At 41.3% G+C, this 20,152-nt stretch overlaps 1 protein-coding gene across 1 annotated transcript in view; it reads right to left on the bottom strand.

Moving 5' to 3' along the window:
* Nucleotides 1-20,152, bottom strand: part of SDC3 (syndecan 3) — a 197,517-nt gene that overhangs the window by 8,142 nt on the left and 169,223 nt on the right. Inside the window, exon 4 of the mRNA XM_082246995.1 lies at nt 3,701-3,995. Within this exon, the coding sequence (XP_082103121.1) occupies nt 3,701-3,995 (295 nt within the window). The remainder of the gene's footprint in view (nt 1-3,700; nt 3,996-20,152) is intronic.

Below are 20,152 nucleotides of genomic sequence, written 5' to 3'. Positions count from 1 at the left end.
ATAGATGTCATAATGCCGGGCCCGGCGGAAATAGTGCTGTGATAGTGCTGTGTTTTCCGTGTCTGTGCTGACCCTGAGACAGTGTGCGTGCATTGCTGCTGTGCAGGCCTCACGGTTTGTCCGGGCAGCACTGTCCGTGCATAGATATGATTGGTGGTGGTGACACCCCTCCCTGTGGCCTTGCTGGCACTGTGTACTTGTCTGACTGTAGGGACACAGGTGCATAGCGCTACATCCCATAGAGCGCGGGAAGTTTCACTCCCTGAGTGCAGGATATCGCCTGCTCTATATCGGCCTGGGGTTGGAGGACTTCTAAGGGCAGCAAGCGGCCTTATCCAGAGGCTTTGTTGTGGACACAAGAACTAACATCTCACCTAGGTCAGTAGTGTGGCATCATGCCTGTGTCTGTGAAGAGTATACAAGATGAGCTGATGGTCTTTGGGGTTGATTTTGAGGATGATGATGCTGGCATCTCTGCATTGAAAGGGGGGCATGCTGGCATCTCTGCATTGAAAGGGGGGCATGCTGGCATCTCTGCATTGAAAGGGGGGTATGCTGGCATCTCTGCAATGAAAGGGGGGCATGCTGGCATCTCTGCATTGAAAGGGGGCATGCTGGCATCTCTGCATTGAAAGGGGGCATGCTGGCATCTCTGCATTGAAAGGGAGCATGCTGGCATCTCTTGCATTGAAAGGGGGCATGCTGGCATCTCTGCACTGAAAGGGGGCATGCTGGCATCTCTGCACTGAAAGGGGGCATGCTGGCATCTCTGCATTGAAAGGGGGCATGCTGGCATCTCTGCACTGAAAGGGGGCATGCTGGCATCTCTGCATTGAAAGGGGGCATGCTGGCATCTCTGCATTGAAAGGGAGCATGCTGGCATCTCTGCATTGAAAGGGGGCATGCTGACATCTCTGCACTAAAAGGGGGCATGCTGGCATCTCTGCACTGAAAGGGGGAATGCTGGCATCTCTGCATTGAAAGGGGGCATGCTGACATCTCTGCATTGAAAGTGGGCATGCTGGTATCTCTGCATTGAAAGGGGCATGCTGGCATCTCTGCATTGAAAGGGGGCTTGCTGGCATCTCTGCATTGAAAGGGGGCATGCTGGCATCTCTGCATTAAAAGGGGGCATGCTGGCATCTCTGCATTGAAAGGGGGCATGCTGGCATCTCTTGCATTGAAAGGGGGCATGCTGGCATCTCTGCATTGAAAGGGGGCATGCTGGCATCTCTGCATTGAAAGGGGGCACGCTGGTATCTCTGCATTGAAAGGGGGCACGCTGGTATCTCTGCATTGAAAGGGGGCACGCTGGTATCTCTGTATTGAAAGGGGGCACGCTGGTATCTCTGCATTGAAAGGGGGCATGCTGGTATCTCTGTATTGAAAGGGGGCTTGCTGGCATCTCTGCATTGAAAGGGGGCATGCTGGCATCTCTGCATTGAAAGGGGGCATGCTGGCATCTCTTGCATTGAAAGGGGGCATGCTGGCATCTCTGCATTGAAAGGGGGCATGCTGGCATCTCTGCATTGAAAGGGGGCATGCTGGCATCTCTTGCATTGAAAGGGGGCATGCTGGCATCTCTGCATTGAAAGGGGGCATGCTGGCATCTCTGCATTAAAAGGGGGCACGCTGGTATCTCTGCATTGAAAGGGGGCACGCTGGTATCTCTGCTTTGAAAGGGGGCACGCTGGTATCTCTGTATTGAAAGGGGGCCATCTGGTATCTCTGCATTGAAAGGGGGCACGCTGGTATCTCTGTATTGAAAGGGGGCTTGCTGGCATCTCTGCATTGAAAGGGGGCATGCTGGCATCTCTGCATTGAAAGAGGGCATGCTGGCATCTCTGCATTGAAAGGGGGCATGCTGGCCTCTCTTGCATTGAAAGGGGGCATGCTGGCATCTCTGCATTGAAAGGGGGCATGCTGGCATCTCTGCATTGAAAGGGGGCACGCTGGTATCTCTGCATTGAAGGGGGCACGCTGGCATCTCTGCATTGAAAGGGGGCATGCTGGTATCTCTGCATTGAAAGGGGGCACGCTGGTCTCTCTGCATTGAAAGTGGGCACGCTATACCTTAATTCTGTAGCGCTTTACAATATTCAATTACAAGCAAGGGGGTCCCGAAAAAAATCTGTATTCATAAGTGGGTCTCGGCCCAAAAAAGTTTGGGAAGCCCTGCACTAGAGTATAAAAACTATTTTGCAGCTAGTTGGCAGGTAAATATACTGTTAAACCATGTATTTAGCTAATTGGCTAGAGTTGCCCTACAGGATTATCAGTCAAAAACACCAACACTGTGATTTCGTTCGCTCTACTGACTGAAGATATGAAAAAGAAATCAAGTTTATTTCTTCAGGTTTCTGATATCACAAACTTATAAATGGAGGACTATAGAGGATCAAGATACTATGCAAAAAAAAAAGTACCAGGCTTTTCCTTCCATATGACAGCCTTGTCTCTGATGGTACCATCCTAAAGGCGATGAAACTAAAGTTTTTCCCTCTCTCTTGACCCATTCACAGCTGGTAAAGTGTAAGCCTAATCAAATTTGGAAAATCTCACATGATGTTAGGTGTACAGACATGTTCATTGGGTTAATTATGTGTAAAACAAAGTCCTGCTTAAATTTCTTCAGACTCTAGCATAGTTAACTTCCCATTCTTGGTACATTAGATGCTAGAAATGCACTTCTCAACCTAGGTAGGTCACCTACTCAACTGGGGTCCTGTTTTTTTTTTTTTTTTCTATGGTCCGCTGATTGCTACTGTACCACATAAGTCACCAATTTGCATGCATGTGATGTGCATTATCTGTGGCCAGGAAGGGACTACCAGCACACGATGATACCACATGCCACAGCCAGGGTGCATTAACGCAGTACATTGGAGGAACAACTAATTTTTTGAGAGGGTTCCTTACCTTTATTATTATTAACAGGCAAACATATTTTATGACATCAATAGTAGGGTCCCAATTGCAGAATAATAACAGAAAAGTACAAAAGACACTTCTGTCCTTTCTATGATGTCTGTAGAAGAACACCAGTGGCCAACTGTGTGTTTGGCAACGATAGCATTTCTCATGCTCTGTTAGCAAAATGTGGGGAACTTATGTTTCCGGAAATCTTACACAAAAGTGCAGGGAAGATTGTTCTTTGCCTTCTACCTTAAGGCACAAAAAAAACAAAAAAAAAAACAAATGATTTGCTTCATACGAATTGGTTGGGCACACACTGATCCCTCAATTCCATCACATAAATAAGACTTAAATCAGCCTTTAGGTTTCAGCAACAAACAGCAACAGCATGCAGCAGATTCAGAAAATGATGTACTGCTAAAACGCATTTCTGTCACAAACCAAAATCCCTGAAATCCCTGGCAGTTTGTGTCTGCAAAATATGAGATATTTTTAACCACTGTAATACAATTTTCCTGGATGTCAAGTAGTCCAGCCTTTTGACATTTTTGTACTTAAACCTAATTCCTTAAAATCAAGCTTTTGTCAGAGGTCAAAAAATACTGTTGATTCCCAAGTAAAGTTTATTTTTAAAGGAAAACTATATATATATATATATATATATATATATATATATATATATATATATATATATATATATATATATATATTATTTATTTATATATATTATTTTAAGTAATATATAATAAATTCCACAACAGCATTTAATAAAAAAAAAACTCACCTATCAATACTTCTCTTCTTTCCAAAATGTTCTTTTGTGGCATTTGTGCCAATGTATTTCCAGAATCTATAGTGTTGTCAATAAGGCCAGTGTCTGCCTTCCTTCCTCGACCATGATCAGTGGGAGTTGTGCCTGGTGGCAGTACTTCATTTCCCAGGTCAAATATTGTTGGAGGTTGTGTCTTGGATTTGCTGTCTTCTTCTTGGATCTCAAAGTCTCCACTTGGCCCTCCACTGACTGGAATCTCTACTTTATTGTCACGAGCAGTGGCTACTGTCACTTCCCAAATGTCTGTCTGTCACCAAGAAAGAGGCAACATAAAATTGAAATAGGCAGAACATATGTGCCAAAAATAAATGTTTTAGAATATTTAAATAGAAAAAAGAAAGAGTCCTATTATTCAGCCAGATCATGTCCGAATATTCCTTACCCTCTGGACTCAACTCCTCCAATCCAAGAGCTGGTGCAAAAACTTTAATTCTTCATTACACAACCACTAAATAAATAACTAGGAATCTATACAGTATGTTAGTTTAAAGAATAAATAATTAGGAACCTGTACAGAATGTTAGTTTGAAGAATAAATAATACAGAGACTCTCTCTGATTTATGTAACCCTTAAAAAAAAAGCAAATAAAGAAAATAACAAAAAAATAAAAAGGTAAAAGATAACTGTCTCAAAAGAGAAACAAAAAAATATTTTTGTACATGTTTCCATTTCATAAAAAAACTAGATTGTGGTACAAATGGTTTGTAAAATATTCACAATAGTTTAAAATCTAAACGTGGGTTTCCAGATTTACAATATTACCATAGCCTTATTCTTATATATTTTACTGTTCAAAGATTTTTCATTACTTGCTGTCTACATGATGAATGTCAATCGGAACAGGAAATGAGGGAAAATGTATTAACTTCCTGGTAATTGTCAAACTGAATAGGAAGCAAGAAGAATTCCCTTAAAGTAGAACTATAGGCAACTTTTTGGATAGAGTAAGGGAGGGTTATAACCCCTTTTAGATTTTCTTTCGCCATCTGTGTCCCATTTCAGAGATTTGCCTGCACTTCCTGTCCCATAGCCAAATAGGAATTAAAGGAAATCCATTCAAATTAGGGGGAATCCGTTGGGGACCCACAGGTCACCAGAACTAGTGTCCCCATTGGAAGATTTACCCTCTATTACTTTTCTATTACCCTAAATATGGGATTTTCTTTACTGTTACTTTTAATGTTAATGGTAAACAGATCAAATAGAGAGGGCGAATCTCCTTAACTGAGGAACAGTAATAAACACTGACAGGTATTCCAATCCCTCTTCACTCCATCCAAAACAAAAAAAATGTAAACGTTTTACCTTTAGTTGTACTTTAACAGGGATAAGGCAATAAAAACTATTTTCTAATAGAATGAGGAAGATTTAGAACACCTGTCAGGCTTTAACTTCTGCCAGTGTCCCTGTGATGGGTGTCCGACAGAACAGGAAGAGAAACCATTTCTATGGGCACACAGACATCATTTAAAATCTTTCCTTTAGAAAGCGGCTTGGGTACAAAATTTAGAGGAGTTTTTCATAAAGGAAACCATTTTCAAGAAACTATGACTTTTCGTGAAACCTGTGCAGATTATACACTGCTAATAATTTGGGGTTCTGCTGCATGACAATGATATGTCACTGCTGAAGATCATAGACATCATTCCAAAGTATAATTTTTGTTTAGTATTGAGCTTTGAAAGTTTTGTGATTTTTATAATCAAACTAAACAAATGCAAAAATCTAAAGCTGACTATAGATGGAGCGATTTTCTTTCCTACAATACCATAATAGCTGGTAGCAATAATCACATGTAAAATCCGACAGGCTGGTCGTACCCAAATTAAACCTGCCCATACATAGTTGGAATGTAGGCCAGTCTCTGCTGAACCTGCTGAGATTTGAAGCATTTATGGCCAGCTTGAAATGATAAAAAAGTGAAACTACAGTCAGAGGTTTTTCTCATAAAGATAACATTAGCCGGTTTGCTTTAGTTGAGACTTTTACTTTCGATAGTTAAACATGGACGAGAAGTTTGATCTAAAGTAACTCTTTTTGAAATATGTAATATTGATCTGGCACCAGACATTGAAAGCAGGCACCTAAAAGTACCTGTAAGGGAATCCCTGTGAGACGTCTGGTGAGAAGATATACCAGGTGCGCGCATGTGCGCAAGAATTTGCGCATGCGCACAATTCCTGTTGGTGCCAGACAGGCTATTTAAAGAATTCACCTGCTCATGTTCTGTGCTGACTGATCTTCAGCTATTCCCTGTGTCCTGCATTTATCCTGTATGATTCCCTTTTTGACCCGGCTTGCTCCTGACCTGATCTTGGATTCTACTTCTGACCTGTCATTAATTCCTGACCCGGCTCCAATCTTGACTTCGGCTTTGCACATGTTTTAGTACCTTGCTGCTTGCCTGTTGATGACCCTGGCTAGTCCTGGGGCCATGTTTTTTTCTCTGATGCTGGCTTCCTGTCCTGTTCAAGTGCCTGTTTAACTTGGGCTAAACTTCTGAACACTACTACTGTTCCTGATCCATTGGTTCTCCAGTCTCTTTGGGATCGCCTTTCCTGCTGCAAGTTCTTTCATTAATATCTGCAGGCACTCATGTTCCTCCTGTCCCTCGGTACCCTCTGTTCCACTTTCAGTGGGGCCCAGGCTGGAGATACAAGAGAGGACGACCTCGTCATTTCAGTTTCCTATCAGGTATGTGACAGTACCTCTGTGTTTTTTTGCATACCCTGCCCCTTAAACCCACCATTGCTATACGCCACAAGCAGAAGGGTACAAACCCAAGCTCTAGACAATAAGAACAGATGTAAATTTGCAGAACAGAAGATTCAGAATATCCAGGGTCTGCAATAAATCTAACCTGCAATCACATGTGAATGGTAAATAATCAGTAAGCCAGCTCAGTAGAGTTTAAAAATGGATGGATGCATTCCTAAATGCGCAAAATATAACTGGATACCAATATTTATAGGTAATAACACCAGGCTTTGTTGACCCAAGGAATAAAAAATTGCATACTGGGGGACTTTTCCGCTGCTGGAGCGAATTGGATCATGCTTTATTAGGACTTGTTGCCTTCCTCTAGATCAACTGTGGGTATATCAACATGCGTTGTTAATGAACCTCAACAAGTTGATGTGCAATGTAAAGTACATCGCAAAGCACATTACACTGTGCACCAGGCAGGGCAACGTGCATCTAAGTTGACATGTGCTTTGAAGCATTTAGATTTATATGACTGAGAAAATGCATCAGACAAAAACTGACTTCACTGCATTCAAACTACTTGCCAACCATGTTGTCAAGTAAGGTGGGGGGGGGGGGGGGTCCAATACAGGCTTTCCTGGAATGGATTTCAGTGCTGCCTTTAAAGAACTACAAGGTGAGGTAATAGGACCCTGCTCATGGAGATAGAGCAGCAGTGACTTGTCTTGAATACCAGTATCTGGAGGCCTACAGAACTATGCATTAGTAAAAAAGGATTAGGTAAATAAAGAGATTACTTTTGTACTACTATTAGTTTGTTGTTGACTTCAGCTTTAGGCACCACTGGTTCACTTACTATAACACTACTTATACTATGTGAACAAAATATTTAAATTCCAGTTCCTCTCTAGAGTCTTAGGAGCTTCAGATCTTAAAAGTATTTTCAGTAATGATTCTTTAATAACATATGTTTTCAAAAATGAGACTGGAAACCTATCTTGTGATGAGAAGTTGAAATGCATTAGTGGACTTGATCAAAAGAAACTTCAATGTTAATTTGCTTATCCAGCCTCTTAATCCCATTGAGAAAATTACACTTAAGAAAAACAGATCTCACCTAATTACTTTATTGTACAAAAATATGATTTATTTAGATTTCACCCTCCCTAGTATTTTAGCCAAATGGAAGACTGATTTCATTACTTGCTTTTTTGATCAGAAGAAAATAATTATTTAACAAAATCTGACGTCTTAAAAAAATTGATTTTACAACGGATTGGCTAAAGTTTGGCTCTGTTTTCTCTAACTGATGCTAAATTTAGTTTCTTTAATATTGTTCCAGTATCTATTTTTACGCACACTAAACTTTTATTTTTAATAGTACTGTATCTAAATAAGGTAGTTAATCTTCTACACTGTCCATGAAACATTGGACCCTTGATATTTCTGTTTCATCCAACAGAAGCTGATGGTAAGAATGAAGTGAGAGAGCAATAAAAAGCCTAGACCAGCCTCTATGCACAGGTACTGTCGTGAAAATTAGCACATGGAATGGCACTTTATTTCACCAATGTCAATAATATTGCAAAAGAGAAGACTTTAAAAAGTTAAGACACCCTAAACTGACAGTTTAACCTATCAGAAGCTGACAAATGAAATAAAATAATATGATGCAGCCAATACAATGTGGGGCTTAATATCTGAGCTGTAATCCCCATTAAAGCCAACCAACACATTAGACATTGATCAGACATGCAGGACAACCATCTGAATATATATTCAGGTTGAACTATTAGCATAAACAGAAATGGTCAGCCAAGAATTTCTATTTATGCTTTGGAACAGCTTATCCTGGTGGAAACAACAGCAAAAGAACAGATAAGATGTTTTGGGACCATAGCACAAATATACTGAAATAATATCTATAGGAACTTTCATTTTAATAAAATTGGCTACTTTATATGGGGCTACCACTGGTTTATTATTATTTTATTTGAGTAAATATTGGTTTTATGTTTTGGCCCTGGTTATCATACTTGTATTTTAATCATAAATTAGGAATTTAATGTAGCACCCTCCTAGGTAGGTGCTAGTGAGGGAGTATAGTTTTGAGCTCTGTCTGCTTACTAGAGGAGCTACAGGTAAATCTATATTGCTCTCATGAGCAGGATCTATTAGTGAGGTCTGCTCAATGTGCTCGATATGCGATTTATTCAGTCTGAAGAGTGTTCTACGCTGGTTTAATAGGGAGGCATGTTGGACAGTAAGAGGAAACCTGAGGAATGGGTGCATAGGCTTTTGATACAGTTCTGGTAATTGGCAGAGGGCAGGTCACCTCGGTGCATTCTGGGATACTGTATAAAAGACAGGAGCACATGTGCTGCAGGGTCTTTGGCTGGAGAGCAGAGAACCAGGGGAAGGGGGAGGCTGCCTCCTCCTCTGTAGAGGTGTCATGTGGTGTCAGGAGGTCACAGGAGATCGTCCTGAGGACCATAGGAGCGGTTGAAAGGAGCTGAACCCTGAGGTCCAGGAGTGCTGACTGAAAGGGAAGACACTGGAGACCCTGGGACTGCAGTATCGTGAGTACAGGGACTCGTACTGGAACAATAAATAAAGCATAGTATAAAAAAAAAAAATAAGATGGAAAGATATTGTTGGTTCCCAACACGATACTTAAAGGGTAAGTGTACTTTTATTGCATCCATCCTGAGCACCTCTTCCTTTTGCTGAGCATTTATGTATTGGAATATCTTTACTTATAATGCCTTTCTCTAGAAAGACTTTTCTGTTTAGCCTAAGCTGCACTGCACTGCAGAAGGCTTTTCAGTCTTGCATCCCACCATATTCGCAGTCTACACTGTATAGTCTTTAATAGAAACTTGTTGTGGGGCTGTGGATGGCAAGTATGGCATGTGCATGTATAGGGGCTACAATAGTTTATAAAGGATGGAACAGCAATGAGTGTATCTTAGGTAAAGGAACTTGGGTGGTCCTGTGTAAAAAAAAAAAAGGGAGCGAGGGCACCTCTTTCTAAGTGTAGTTTATAGATAACTCATTAAAAACACTAATTAAGTAGTTGTGCAATCACCATGTGACACTGAGTGCTGGCGTGTAGCAAGAAATAGGTCCAATATATGCACCTTGGCATGGACCATCTGTTGGGGAAGGTGAGACCGATGACTACCATAGTTTCAGAGTTTGGCAGGAATGTGGCCAGGCCAGCAGAGTGGAGCTTGTTCATATGCAGCATGTCAAAGCCTCCTCCAGCTGTGGACAGCAGAGAGATACAGGGAAGCATTCGGTCTGTGACATTGTGCGTGGGGGTGTGGCTACGCATTTTGGAGCAGTCCTGCCCCTTTATCAAGCCTATATCGGCTTCCGGGAAAGCTGTTTATTATCAGTCGCTGCCATGGTAATGCCAGAAGCTACAGTATCTCACAAAAGTGAGTACACCCCTCACATTTTTGTAAATATTTTATTACATCTTTTCATGTGAAAACACTGAAGAAATTACACTGCTACAATGTAAAGTAGTGAGTGTACAGCCTGGATAATATTGTAAATTTGCTGTCCCCTCAAGATAACTCAACACACATCCATTAACATCTAAACTGCTGGCAACAAAAGTGAGTACACCCCTAAGTGAAAATGTCCAAATGGGGCCCAAATTGTCAATATTCTAGCACTGCTTTAACCCTCTTGGGCATGGAGTTCACCAGAGCTTCACAGGTTGCCACTGGAGTCCTCTTCCACTCCTCCATGACGACATCACGCAGTTGGTGGATGTTAGAGACCTTGCACTACTCCACCTTCCATTTGAGAATGCCCCACAGATGCTCAATAGAGTTTAGGTCTGGAAACATGCTTGGCCAGTCCATCACCTTTACCCTCAGCTTCTTTAGCAAGGCGGTGGTCATCTTGGAGGTGTGTTTGGGGTCGTTATCATGTTGGAATACTGCCCTGTGGCCCAGTCTCCGAAGGGAGGGAATCATGCTCTGCTACAGTATGTCACAGTACATGTTGGCATTCATGGTTCCCTCAATGAACTGTAACTCCCCAGTGCTGGCAGCACTCATGAACCCCCAGACCATGACACTCCCACCACCATGCTTGACTGTAGGCAAGACACACTTGTCTTTGTGCTCCTCACCTGGTTGCCGCCACACACGCTTGACACCATCTGAAACAAAAAAGTTTATCTTGGTCTTATCAGACCATAGGACATGGTTCAAGTAGTCCATGTCCTTAGTCTGCTTGTTTTCAGCAAACTGTTTGCGGGCTTTCTTGGGCATCATCTTTAGAAAAGGCCTCCTTCTGGGATGACAGCCATGCAGACCAATTTGATGCAATGTGCGGCGTATGGTCTAGGGCTGCAACTAACGATTAATTTGTCTGTCGACTAATCTATCGATTATTTTTACGATTAGTCGACTAATCTAACGATTATTTAAAGTTTTTGTTTTTTTGCTTAATTTAGTGTCTTTTTGATTAGCTAATTAATCCTGTAATTAATACAGACCCCTCAGTAAGCCCCCATCCCACTACAGACCCCTCAGTAAGCCCCCCTCCCAGTACAGCCCCCCACAGTAAGCCCTCCCACCCAGTACAGACCACTTAGTAAGCCCCCCTCCCAGTACAGACCCCTCAGTAAGCCCCCCTCCCAGTACAGCCCCCCACAGTAAGCCCTCCCACCCAGTACAGACCACTTAGTAAGCCCCCCTCCCAGTACAGACCCCTCAGTAAGCCCTCCCACCTAGTACAGACCACTTACTAAACCCCCCTCCCAGTACAGACCCCTCAGTAAGCCCTCCCATCTAGTACAGACCACTTACTAAGCCCCCCCCCTCCCAGTACAGACCCCTCAGTAAGCCCTCCCACCTAGTACAGACCACTTACTAAACCCCCCTCCCAGTACAGACCCCTCAGTAAGCCCTCCCACCCAGTACAGACCACTTAGTAAGCCCCTCTCCCAGTGCAGACCCCTCAGTAAGCCCTCCCACCTAGTACAGTATGTACTGGGTGGGAGGGCTTACTGAGGGGTCTGCACTGGGAGGGGGGGCTTACTAAGGGGTCTGTACTAGGTGGGAGGGCTTACTGAGGGGTCTGTACTGGAAGGGGGGCTTACTAAGTGGTCTGTACTGTACAGACCACTTAGTAAGCCCCCCTTCCAGTGCAGACCCCCCAGTAAGCCCTCCCACCTAGTACAGGCCATTACAAGCCGGTGTAGCGCCGCAAATGTGACATCTCTAAGTAGCTGGGGGAGGATGCGAATGTGTGTTGTGGCAGTACAGGGGTGCTGGAGATGGTCAGCACTCACCTCTCGTCTCCGACGGAGCCCGGCGGGGGAATTTCACCCGGCCGGCAATGCTTCAAGCGGCGCGGCGGCCGGCCGGGGGCGTGTGACGTCACACGTTGACGCGTCGACGCATTTTCCGCACGTCGACGATTTTTTGTAGTCGACGTAGTCGACTACGTCGACGAGTCGTGACAGCCCTAGTATGGTCTGAGCACTGACCAGACCATACGCTGCAATGCTGGCAGCAACCATCCATCTATTTCCCAAAGACAGCCTCTGGATATGATGCTGAGCACGTGCACTCAACTTCTTTGGTCGACCACGGCAAGGCCTGTTCTGAGTGGAACCTGTCCTGTTAAACTGCTCTATGGTCTTGGCCACCGTGCTGCAGCTCAGTTTCAGGGTCTTGGCAATCTTCTTATAGCCTAGGCCATCTTTATATAGAGCAACAGTTCTTTTTTTCAGATCCTCAGAGAGTTCTTTGCCATGAGGTGCCATGTTGAACTTCCAGTGACCAGTATGAGAAAGTGAGAGCGATAACACCAAATTTAACACACCTGCTCCCCATTCACACCTGAGACCTTGTAACACTAATGAATCACATGACACAGGGGAGGGAAATGGCTAATTGGGCTCAATTTGGACATTTTCACTTAGTGGTGTACTTACTTTTGTTGCCATCAGTTTAGACATTAATGGCTGTGTGCTGGGTTATTTTGAGGGGACAGCAAATTTACACTGTTATACAAACTGTACACTAACTACTTTACATTGTAGCAACATGTAATTTCTTTAGTGTTGTCACATGAAAAAATATAATAAAATATTTACAAAAATATGAGGGGTGTACTCAATTTGTGAGATACTGTATAGAACTAAATGGTGCAGCGTGCCCAGAAAAAGATTAAATTACTTGCTCACATAAAATTAGAATATAACATAAATAAAAAATATTACAATTATGAAAAACAATTATTATAAATATAGAGAAAAGGGGCTGGAAATTCAATTTATACATATGTAAAAAATATATATGTTATAAAAATGGGCAATGGACATGATTTATTGCTATATTGGATTATGTATCTATAATCAAAGTCTATATGCCAATCATGTTGTCTACATGAGAAGGTATATTGATGACATAGTCATCATTTGAAATGGACCCCCCTATTCAACTACTGGATTTGTCAAATATTGCAACGACACCTTTGAATGGTCAGGTAGCTCCCAGCAAGACCTCCAAGAAGCCAACAGCTCGCCCCTGTTAAGGTAACGTATTTGAAATTTCGTAGGCATGTTCTAATATCAGAAACGTAAATGTTTCAAGTGCAGCTTTGGCATACAGGACCTAAAAGCCTTTTCCAGGAATGGTGCAGTTTTTCCCATTTGCAGCTTTTTTAATTGTTCCACATAAATCGTCATATATTGTCTGACTTGCCCATGTGGATTGTTATGTGTGTGGAATGTACAATTTGAACCCTCAGAGGTCAATTTGGGGAACATTGTTTGGCAGTTGAACAAGGGAGTACCGACTATAGCACCCTCAAAATCTTTAGAGAAAAACATGGAAAATCCACGTATAGGGTTAAAAGTGTGAATTATTGAAAGTATCCTCAATAGTATTTGTAAAGCTGAGTGCTTAAAAATCTCTGCCAACAAGAAACATATTGAATTTTTATGTTCAACACATTAACCCCTGGGGGTCTAAATTAAGAACTCAAGCTAAATACTGTAATTGAATTGTTTTTCTTTCAATCAAGATCCATTTACCTACCTATATAGTTTAGAGCTAATATCTCTATCTTTACAATGTATCCAGGTGTCCATTCGGTTTATTATTTATTATTGTTTTTATATTTTTACCCATATCCAATAAGCTTATATATTATATCTATTTTATAAAGGCAAAAAACTGTATAATTAAAATATTTTATTTTAATTTTTTTAAATTTCATTCTTACTTTTTTGAATTAACTATTTAACATAGGTGAATTTTAGGTTATGTTAGGTTAGGTTATGTACTTTTATCCACGTTTAGGTGGGTGTTTTGCTGTATAGATCCTGAAAAGTTGTGCCCATAATCAAAAAAAAAAGTTGTCGCCAATAATCATGTCCATTTCCAATCATGTAAATTTGTTAATTTTGGAAGACTATTTTTAAAATAGGCCACCTTATCACAATTAAACAAGGGCCAGAACACCCTGGAGTTCTATTAAAAATGTTAAAAAGAGTCTATTCCGATTTTTTATTCAAGCTGGCAGAACCCTGATCTCTAGTTATTGGAAAACCTCTATTTCCCCCTCCATTAGAAATTGGGTCACTGAACTGAACCATCTCAAGAGAATGGAGGAATTCATTGCCACAGCTAAGGATAATTATGCTTCTTTTTACAAACTATGGTATGCATGGATGGAATTTTCACCTAAGTTGAAAGTTCTTTCTTACTTAATTTTAGTTATCTACTTCTTTCCTCCCTGCCGTACACTCTTTCCTATCAATTCTTCTACTCTGTGTCCACCAACCTTCTATTTTTTTTTCCTTTCTCTTTTCCTGTTCCTCTCTCTATTCTGTCTTATGACTTTTTTCAATATTCAAATATAGATTGTAATCCATTTGCCTTTTCCAATTACCGTCCTGTACATATTATTTTTTCTTTTTCCATTATATTTTTATGTACACTATTTTACCAAAAGTATTGGGACACCTGTCTTTACACACACACATGCACTTTAATGGCATCCCAGCTTTAACAACTTCAACTCTTCTGGGAAGGATGTCCAAAAGATTTAGGAGTGTGTCTATGGGAATGTTTGATCATTCTTCCAGAAGCGCATTTGTGAGGTCAGGAACTGATGTTGGAGAGAAGACCTGGCTCGCTGTCTGCACTCAAATTCATTCTGAAGGTATTCTATTGGGTTGAGGTTAGGACTCTGTGCAGACCAGTCAAGATCCTCCACCCCAAACTCGCTCATCTATCTCTTTAGAGACTTTGCTTGTGCACTGGTGCGCAGTCATGTTGGAACAGGAAGGGCCAACCCCAAACTGTTACCACAAAGTTGGAAGCATGAAATTGTCCAAAATGTCTTGGTATGCTGACCCCTATAAGAGTTCTGTTCACTGGAACTAAGGGGCCAAGCCCAACCCCTGAAAAACAACCCCACACCATAATCTCCACCAAATGATTTGGATCAGTGCATAAAGTAAGGTTCATAAAGACAAGGATGAGTGAGTTTGGGGTGGAGGAACTTGACTGGCCTGCACAGAGTCCTGACCTCAACCTAATAGAACACCTTTGGGATGAACTAGAGCACAGCAGACTGTGAGCCAGGCCTTCTCTCCAACATCAGTGCCTGACCTCACAAAAGCGCTTCTGGAAGAATGGTCAAATATTCCCATAGAAAACTCCTAAACCTTGTGGACAGCCTTCGGAGAACAGTTGAAGCTGTTAAAGCCGCAAAGGGTGGGCCAACTTAATATTGAACACTACGGACTAAGACTGGGATGCCATTAAAGTTCATGTGCGTGTAAAGGCAGGTGTCCAAATACTTTTGAAAATATAGTGTATATCCATTATATCACAATTTATTTTAGTTTATTTACTTATTTATTCATTTTTCTTTTCTTTGTGTTTTTTTTTTCCATTGGTACACATTATTTATGCATTTTATGTAGTAATAAATGATAATTTATTTACCTTTTCCCAAGCATTATTAGGATTTTGTATTTGTTATACAATACACTTTTGAGTGATGATTTGTCATATGTATTTGTCAATACTGGTATTAGGATACTGTATTAATGTTAATAATGCTGTCCTATTGAGTTATCACACTTGTGTTTATTAATCGATATGCTTACAACCTTAATACAAAGTTTAAGTTAAAAAAAAATCATATCCATTGCCCACTTTTTAAACATATACTGTATTTTTTACATACGTATTAATTGATTTCCATCTCCATTTCTCTATATACATTCTAATTGGATTTTCATCATTGTATTATTATTTATTTTATTTATGGTATTTCTAATTTCATGTGAGTAAGTCATTTCATTTTTATCGGAGCATGCTGCGCCATTTTGTTCTACATTCCTTTCGAACTCTGCAGCTAGTCATCAGTTTCACCTTCTCCAACAGATGATCCATGCCAGGCTTGATATGTTGGTCCTATTTCTTGCTACATGCTAGCACTTAGTGTCACACAGTGAGTGCATAATTATTTGTGTTTTTAATGAGTTCTCAATAAACTACACTTAGAAGGTGGCACCCTCTCTCTCTATTTTTTTTTTTTTTTTTAAAGGGGCTACAGTGCAGGATCTGAAAGAGGGTATGTGGCTCTATGCAGGCAGTACTGTAAACCTTATCAACGATCAATTAGAAGTCAGCATATTATACTACACAAATGCTCAACATAAGAAGAGAGTTAGACAGAATAAGGGCACTAAATGTGCCCATATTCTTCAATATAAACTCCTATTGATTCACTTGTTTTACTGATTATCAAATTTTAAAAAAGTGCAGCGCTATTAGTGATAAATAAATTAATGAATATAATGAAAGTCTATGTAAACAGTCCCATTAAACACTGTGAAAGATAAGGAGATCCCTCAACCTGTGAATAGCGATGAAAGATTTGCAAAGATGTCACCAGCCTGTGATTATGACACCACGCTTACCCTAATGCAGTGACCCCCCCATTAGGGTAAGCATGGTGTGAAATCACAGGCTGGTGGCATCTTTGCAAATCTTTCATCACTATTCACGGATTGAGGGATCTTCTTATCTTTCACAGTGTTTAATGGGACTGTTTACATGGACTTTCATTATTTACATTCATTTATTTATCACTAATAGCGCTGCACTTTTTTACATTGTGTTTATTTAATCCGGTGTCTGGATTGTGCACACCTGCTGACAATTTTATATGTTTTCATCGTTTGCTCAGATTTATCTTTTATATAGATTATCTAATTTTGATAAGCAGTAGTAAACTAAAAACCTTCTAATTTTGATAAGCAGTAGTAAACTAAAAACCTTCTAACAGTACTGTTTAAAACTGTAGCCATGTAACCTCCTACCCCAGCTACCTAAATATCTGCAAAAACTGTTGGCAATATTCAACTTATTAGAACTAGAAAGGGAGTCGAAAAACACCCATTTCATTCTACACTTCTACAAGCATTTTATTTCATTCGACATTATAATACAGAAAAAAATGCTCTGTATGAAGATATTACTAGCTTCTTATGAAAGAAGTGTGCAAACATTTTGCTAGGGTTCTAAGTATCCTCGTCGAATCTATCTTGGGCAATTTCAAACAATAATACATGTATGCTGCATAGTGTGAACAATTTGAGCATATGTATCGTATTGGCCAAAATAATTATGATGCACAATCTCAACAGCAGCAGACATCTACTTTATTATATATGAGCGTAGATGCAGAGTTGTCAGAGACCTCAAAAGGAAACATCCACTAATGAATATACTGTAGGACAGTAGTTATTATAATAGCAGAGTAGCTGGGAGAACAGAGACTAAACCAAGCATGAGAAATGCATTCTGTGAACTGTAGAGGAAGAGTAGGGAAGGGGATGTTGAGGCTAACACCAACCCCATTTCTCTGGTTTGGTGGTCTGTTCAGTTAAAATTAATTTTAATAAAAAGAAGACTGCATGATGCCTCCAATATCGCATTTAAACAGTAGTTTTACCTAAAATAATCACACGACAAAAGAAACATCTACGTTACTCAATCTTAAATAACCCAAAACAGCAATACCAATTGTGTGTTGGCTTAATGTTTAAATTATTTTTTTTTTAAGTTTAACTCCAGGCAGATAAAAACACCAATTAAAGCGATTGTAAAGTCTAATTTTTTTTCCTATAAAAATGTCAAACATGTTATACTTACCTGCTCTGTTGCAGTGGTTTTGCTCAGAGCAGCCCTGATCCTCCTCTTCTCGAGCCTCTCTTCTGTGATCCTGGCCCCTCCCTTCTGTGCAGTTCCCCCACAGCAAGCAGCTTGCTATGGGGGCACCCGGGCCAAGTCCCAGCTCCCTGCCTCCATTCAGACACGGAGCCCTGACCCACCCCCTCTCTCTCCTTTTAGGCTAGCTGACTTGACTGACAGCAGCGGCAGTCAATGACGCTGCTGGAAACCAAGTATATAGTTAAAATTCAACACAGGTCCTCATGATATAGTTGTAAAAAGAGTAGATAAACACCTCAAACATCACATAGTCATAAATCTAATTTGTGAATGACGTATGCGCACTTCTCAGTTTTCCATTCCGACACAAAAAGGCATCTGGCTCGCTGAGTGAAAAGAACCTCCAGATGAAGGACCGACATAGGGGTCTACCAAACACTCAACCTGACCCTATGTGGGTCCTTCATCCTTATAAGCTAGTACTTACACCCTGTTATTCATGTAGTAGCTTCAGTGGTAAAAATAATTACTTGATCCCCTACAGATTTTGTATGTTTGCCCACTTCTAAAAAAATGAAGGGTCTATAATTGTTATCATAGGTGTATTTTAAATGATAGAGACAGAATAACAACCAAAAATCCAGAAAAAAAACACGATACAAACGAAATAGATGTCAAAGGATGTCAGGGACATGATTGTAGACCTGCACGAGGCTGGAATGGGCTACAAGACTATCAGCAAGAAGCTTGGTGAGAAGGAGACAACTGTTGGAGCGATTATTCGCAAATGCAAGAAATACAAAATAACCATCTATCGCCCTCGGTCTGGAGCTCCATGCAGGATTTCGCCTCATGTGGTAAGGATGATCATGAGAAAAGTGAGGGATCAGTCCAGAGCTACATGGGAGGAGCTTGTAAATGATATCAAGGCAGTTGAGACCACAGTCACCAAACAAACTATTGGTAACACAATAGGCTGACATGGATTGAAATCCCCCTCCTCAAGGAGACACATGTACAGGCCTGTCTAAAGTTTGCCAATGAACATCTAAATGATTCAGAGAAGGATTGGGAGAAAGTTCTGTGGTCAGATGAGTCCAAAATTGAGCTCTTAGGCATTAACTCGACTCTCTGTGTTTGGGACTATGACCCTAAGAACACCATCCCTACTGCACAGAGGTGGAAACATTATTCTTTGGGGCTGTTTTTCTGCTAAAGGTACAGGCCGACTTTGCCGCACTGAGGGGCCAATGGATGAGGCAATGTATTGTAAAATCTTGGATGAGAACCTTCTTCCCACAGCCAGAACACTGAAGATGGGTCATGGATGGGTCTTCCAGCATGACAATGACCCAAAGCATACCGCCAAGGCAACAAAGGGGTGGCTCAAGAAGAAGTACATTAAGGTCATGGAGCAGCTTAACCAGTCTCCAGAACTTATCCTATAGAAAATTTATGGAGGGAGCTAAAATTTTGAATTGCCAAGCCACAGCCAAGAAGCCTTAAGGATTTAGAGAAGATCTGTAAAGAAGAGTGGACCAACCTCCTGAGATGTGTGCAAACCTGGTAACCAACTACAAGAAACGTCTTTCTGTGCTTGCCAACAAGGGTTTCTCCACCAAGTACTAGGTCATGTTTTGCTTGGGGATCACATAATTATTTTACTCACTGAACTGCAACTCAATTTATAACATTTGTATCATGCTTTTTCTGGATTTTTGGTAGATATTCTGTCTCTATTATTTAACCACTTTACGTCTGCTCACAGTAATACTACTGCGGCAGAGTGGCTCGTTATCGTCTGACGACGTAGTATTAACGTCGTCAGACACTCCCCCTTCTGGGCGGCGCTTGCGCGCCGCCGGAGGCTCGCTCCCGCTGTTTTCATTCACAGCGGGAGTCGGGCCAGGGGAGGAGCAGCGGCGATCGCCGCTGCTCTTACCCGATCGTCGGGGATCGAGTCTGGAGATCCGCCCGCTGTGTGTAAACACAGCGGGTGGATCTCCATAGTGACAGGGAGTGACAGGGAGATGTCCAGTGATAGCTGGACATCCGATCTGTCCATGACTCACTCAGTCACCTCCCCCCTACACGTCAGTAAGCACCAGGCATACATTAACCCCTCCCTCTCCAATAAAATTAACCCCTTCCCTGCCAGTGTCATTTTTACAGTAACAGTGCATATATATAGCACTGATTACTGCAGTAATGTCACTGGTACCCCCAAAAGTGTCAAAAATGTCAGTCAAGGGTCCGATCTGTCCGCCGCAATGTCGCAGTCCCGCAAAAAAAATCGCAGATTGCCGCCATTACGCGTTAAAAAAAAAAACACCAAAAATGACAGAAATCTTTCCCTTTGTTAGTAAATGCAATAACTTTTGCGCAAACCAATCAAAATACGCTTATTGCGATTTTTTTTACCAAACATATGTAGCATAAAACAAATTGGCCAAAAATTTTTAAAAA

The sequence above is a fragment of the Pelophylax lessonae genome, assembly GCF_965119305.1.
Source record: "Pelophylax lessonae genome assembly, chromosome: 2".
Taxonomy (NCBI): Eukaryota; Metazoa; Chordata; class Amphibia; order Anura; family Ranidae; genus Pelophylax; species Pelophylax lessonae.
The sequence above is the reverse complement of the archived record's forward strand: the minus strand, read 5'-3'. Positions and strand labels throughout refer to the sequence as shown.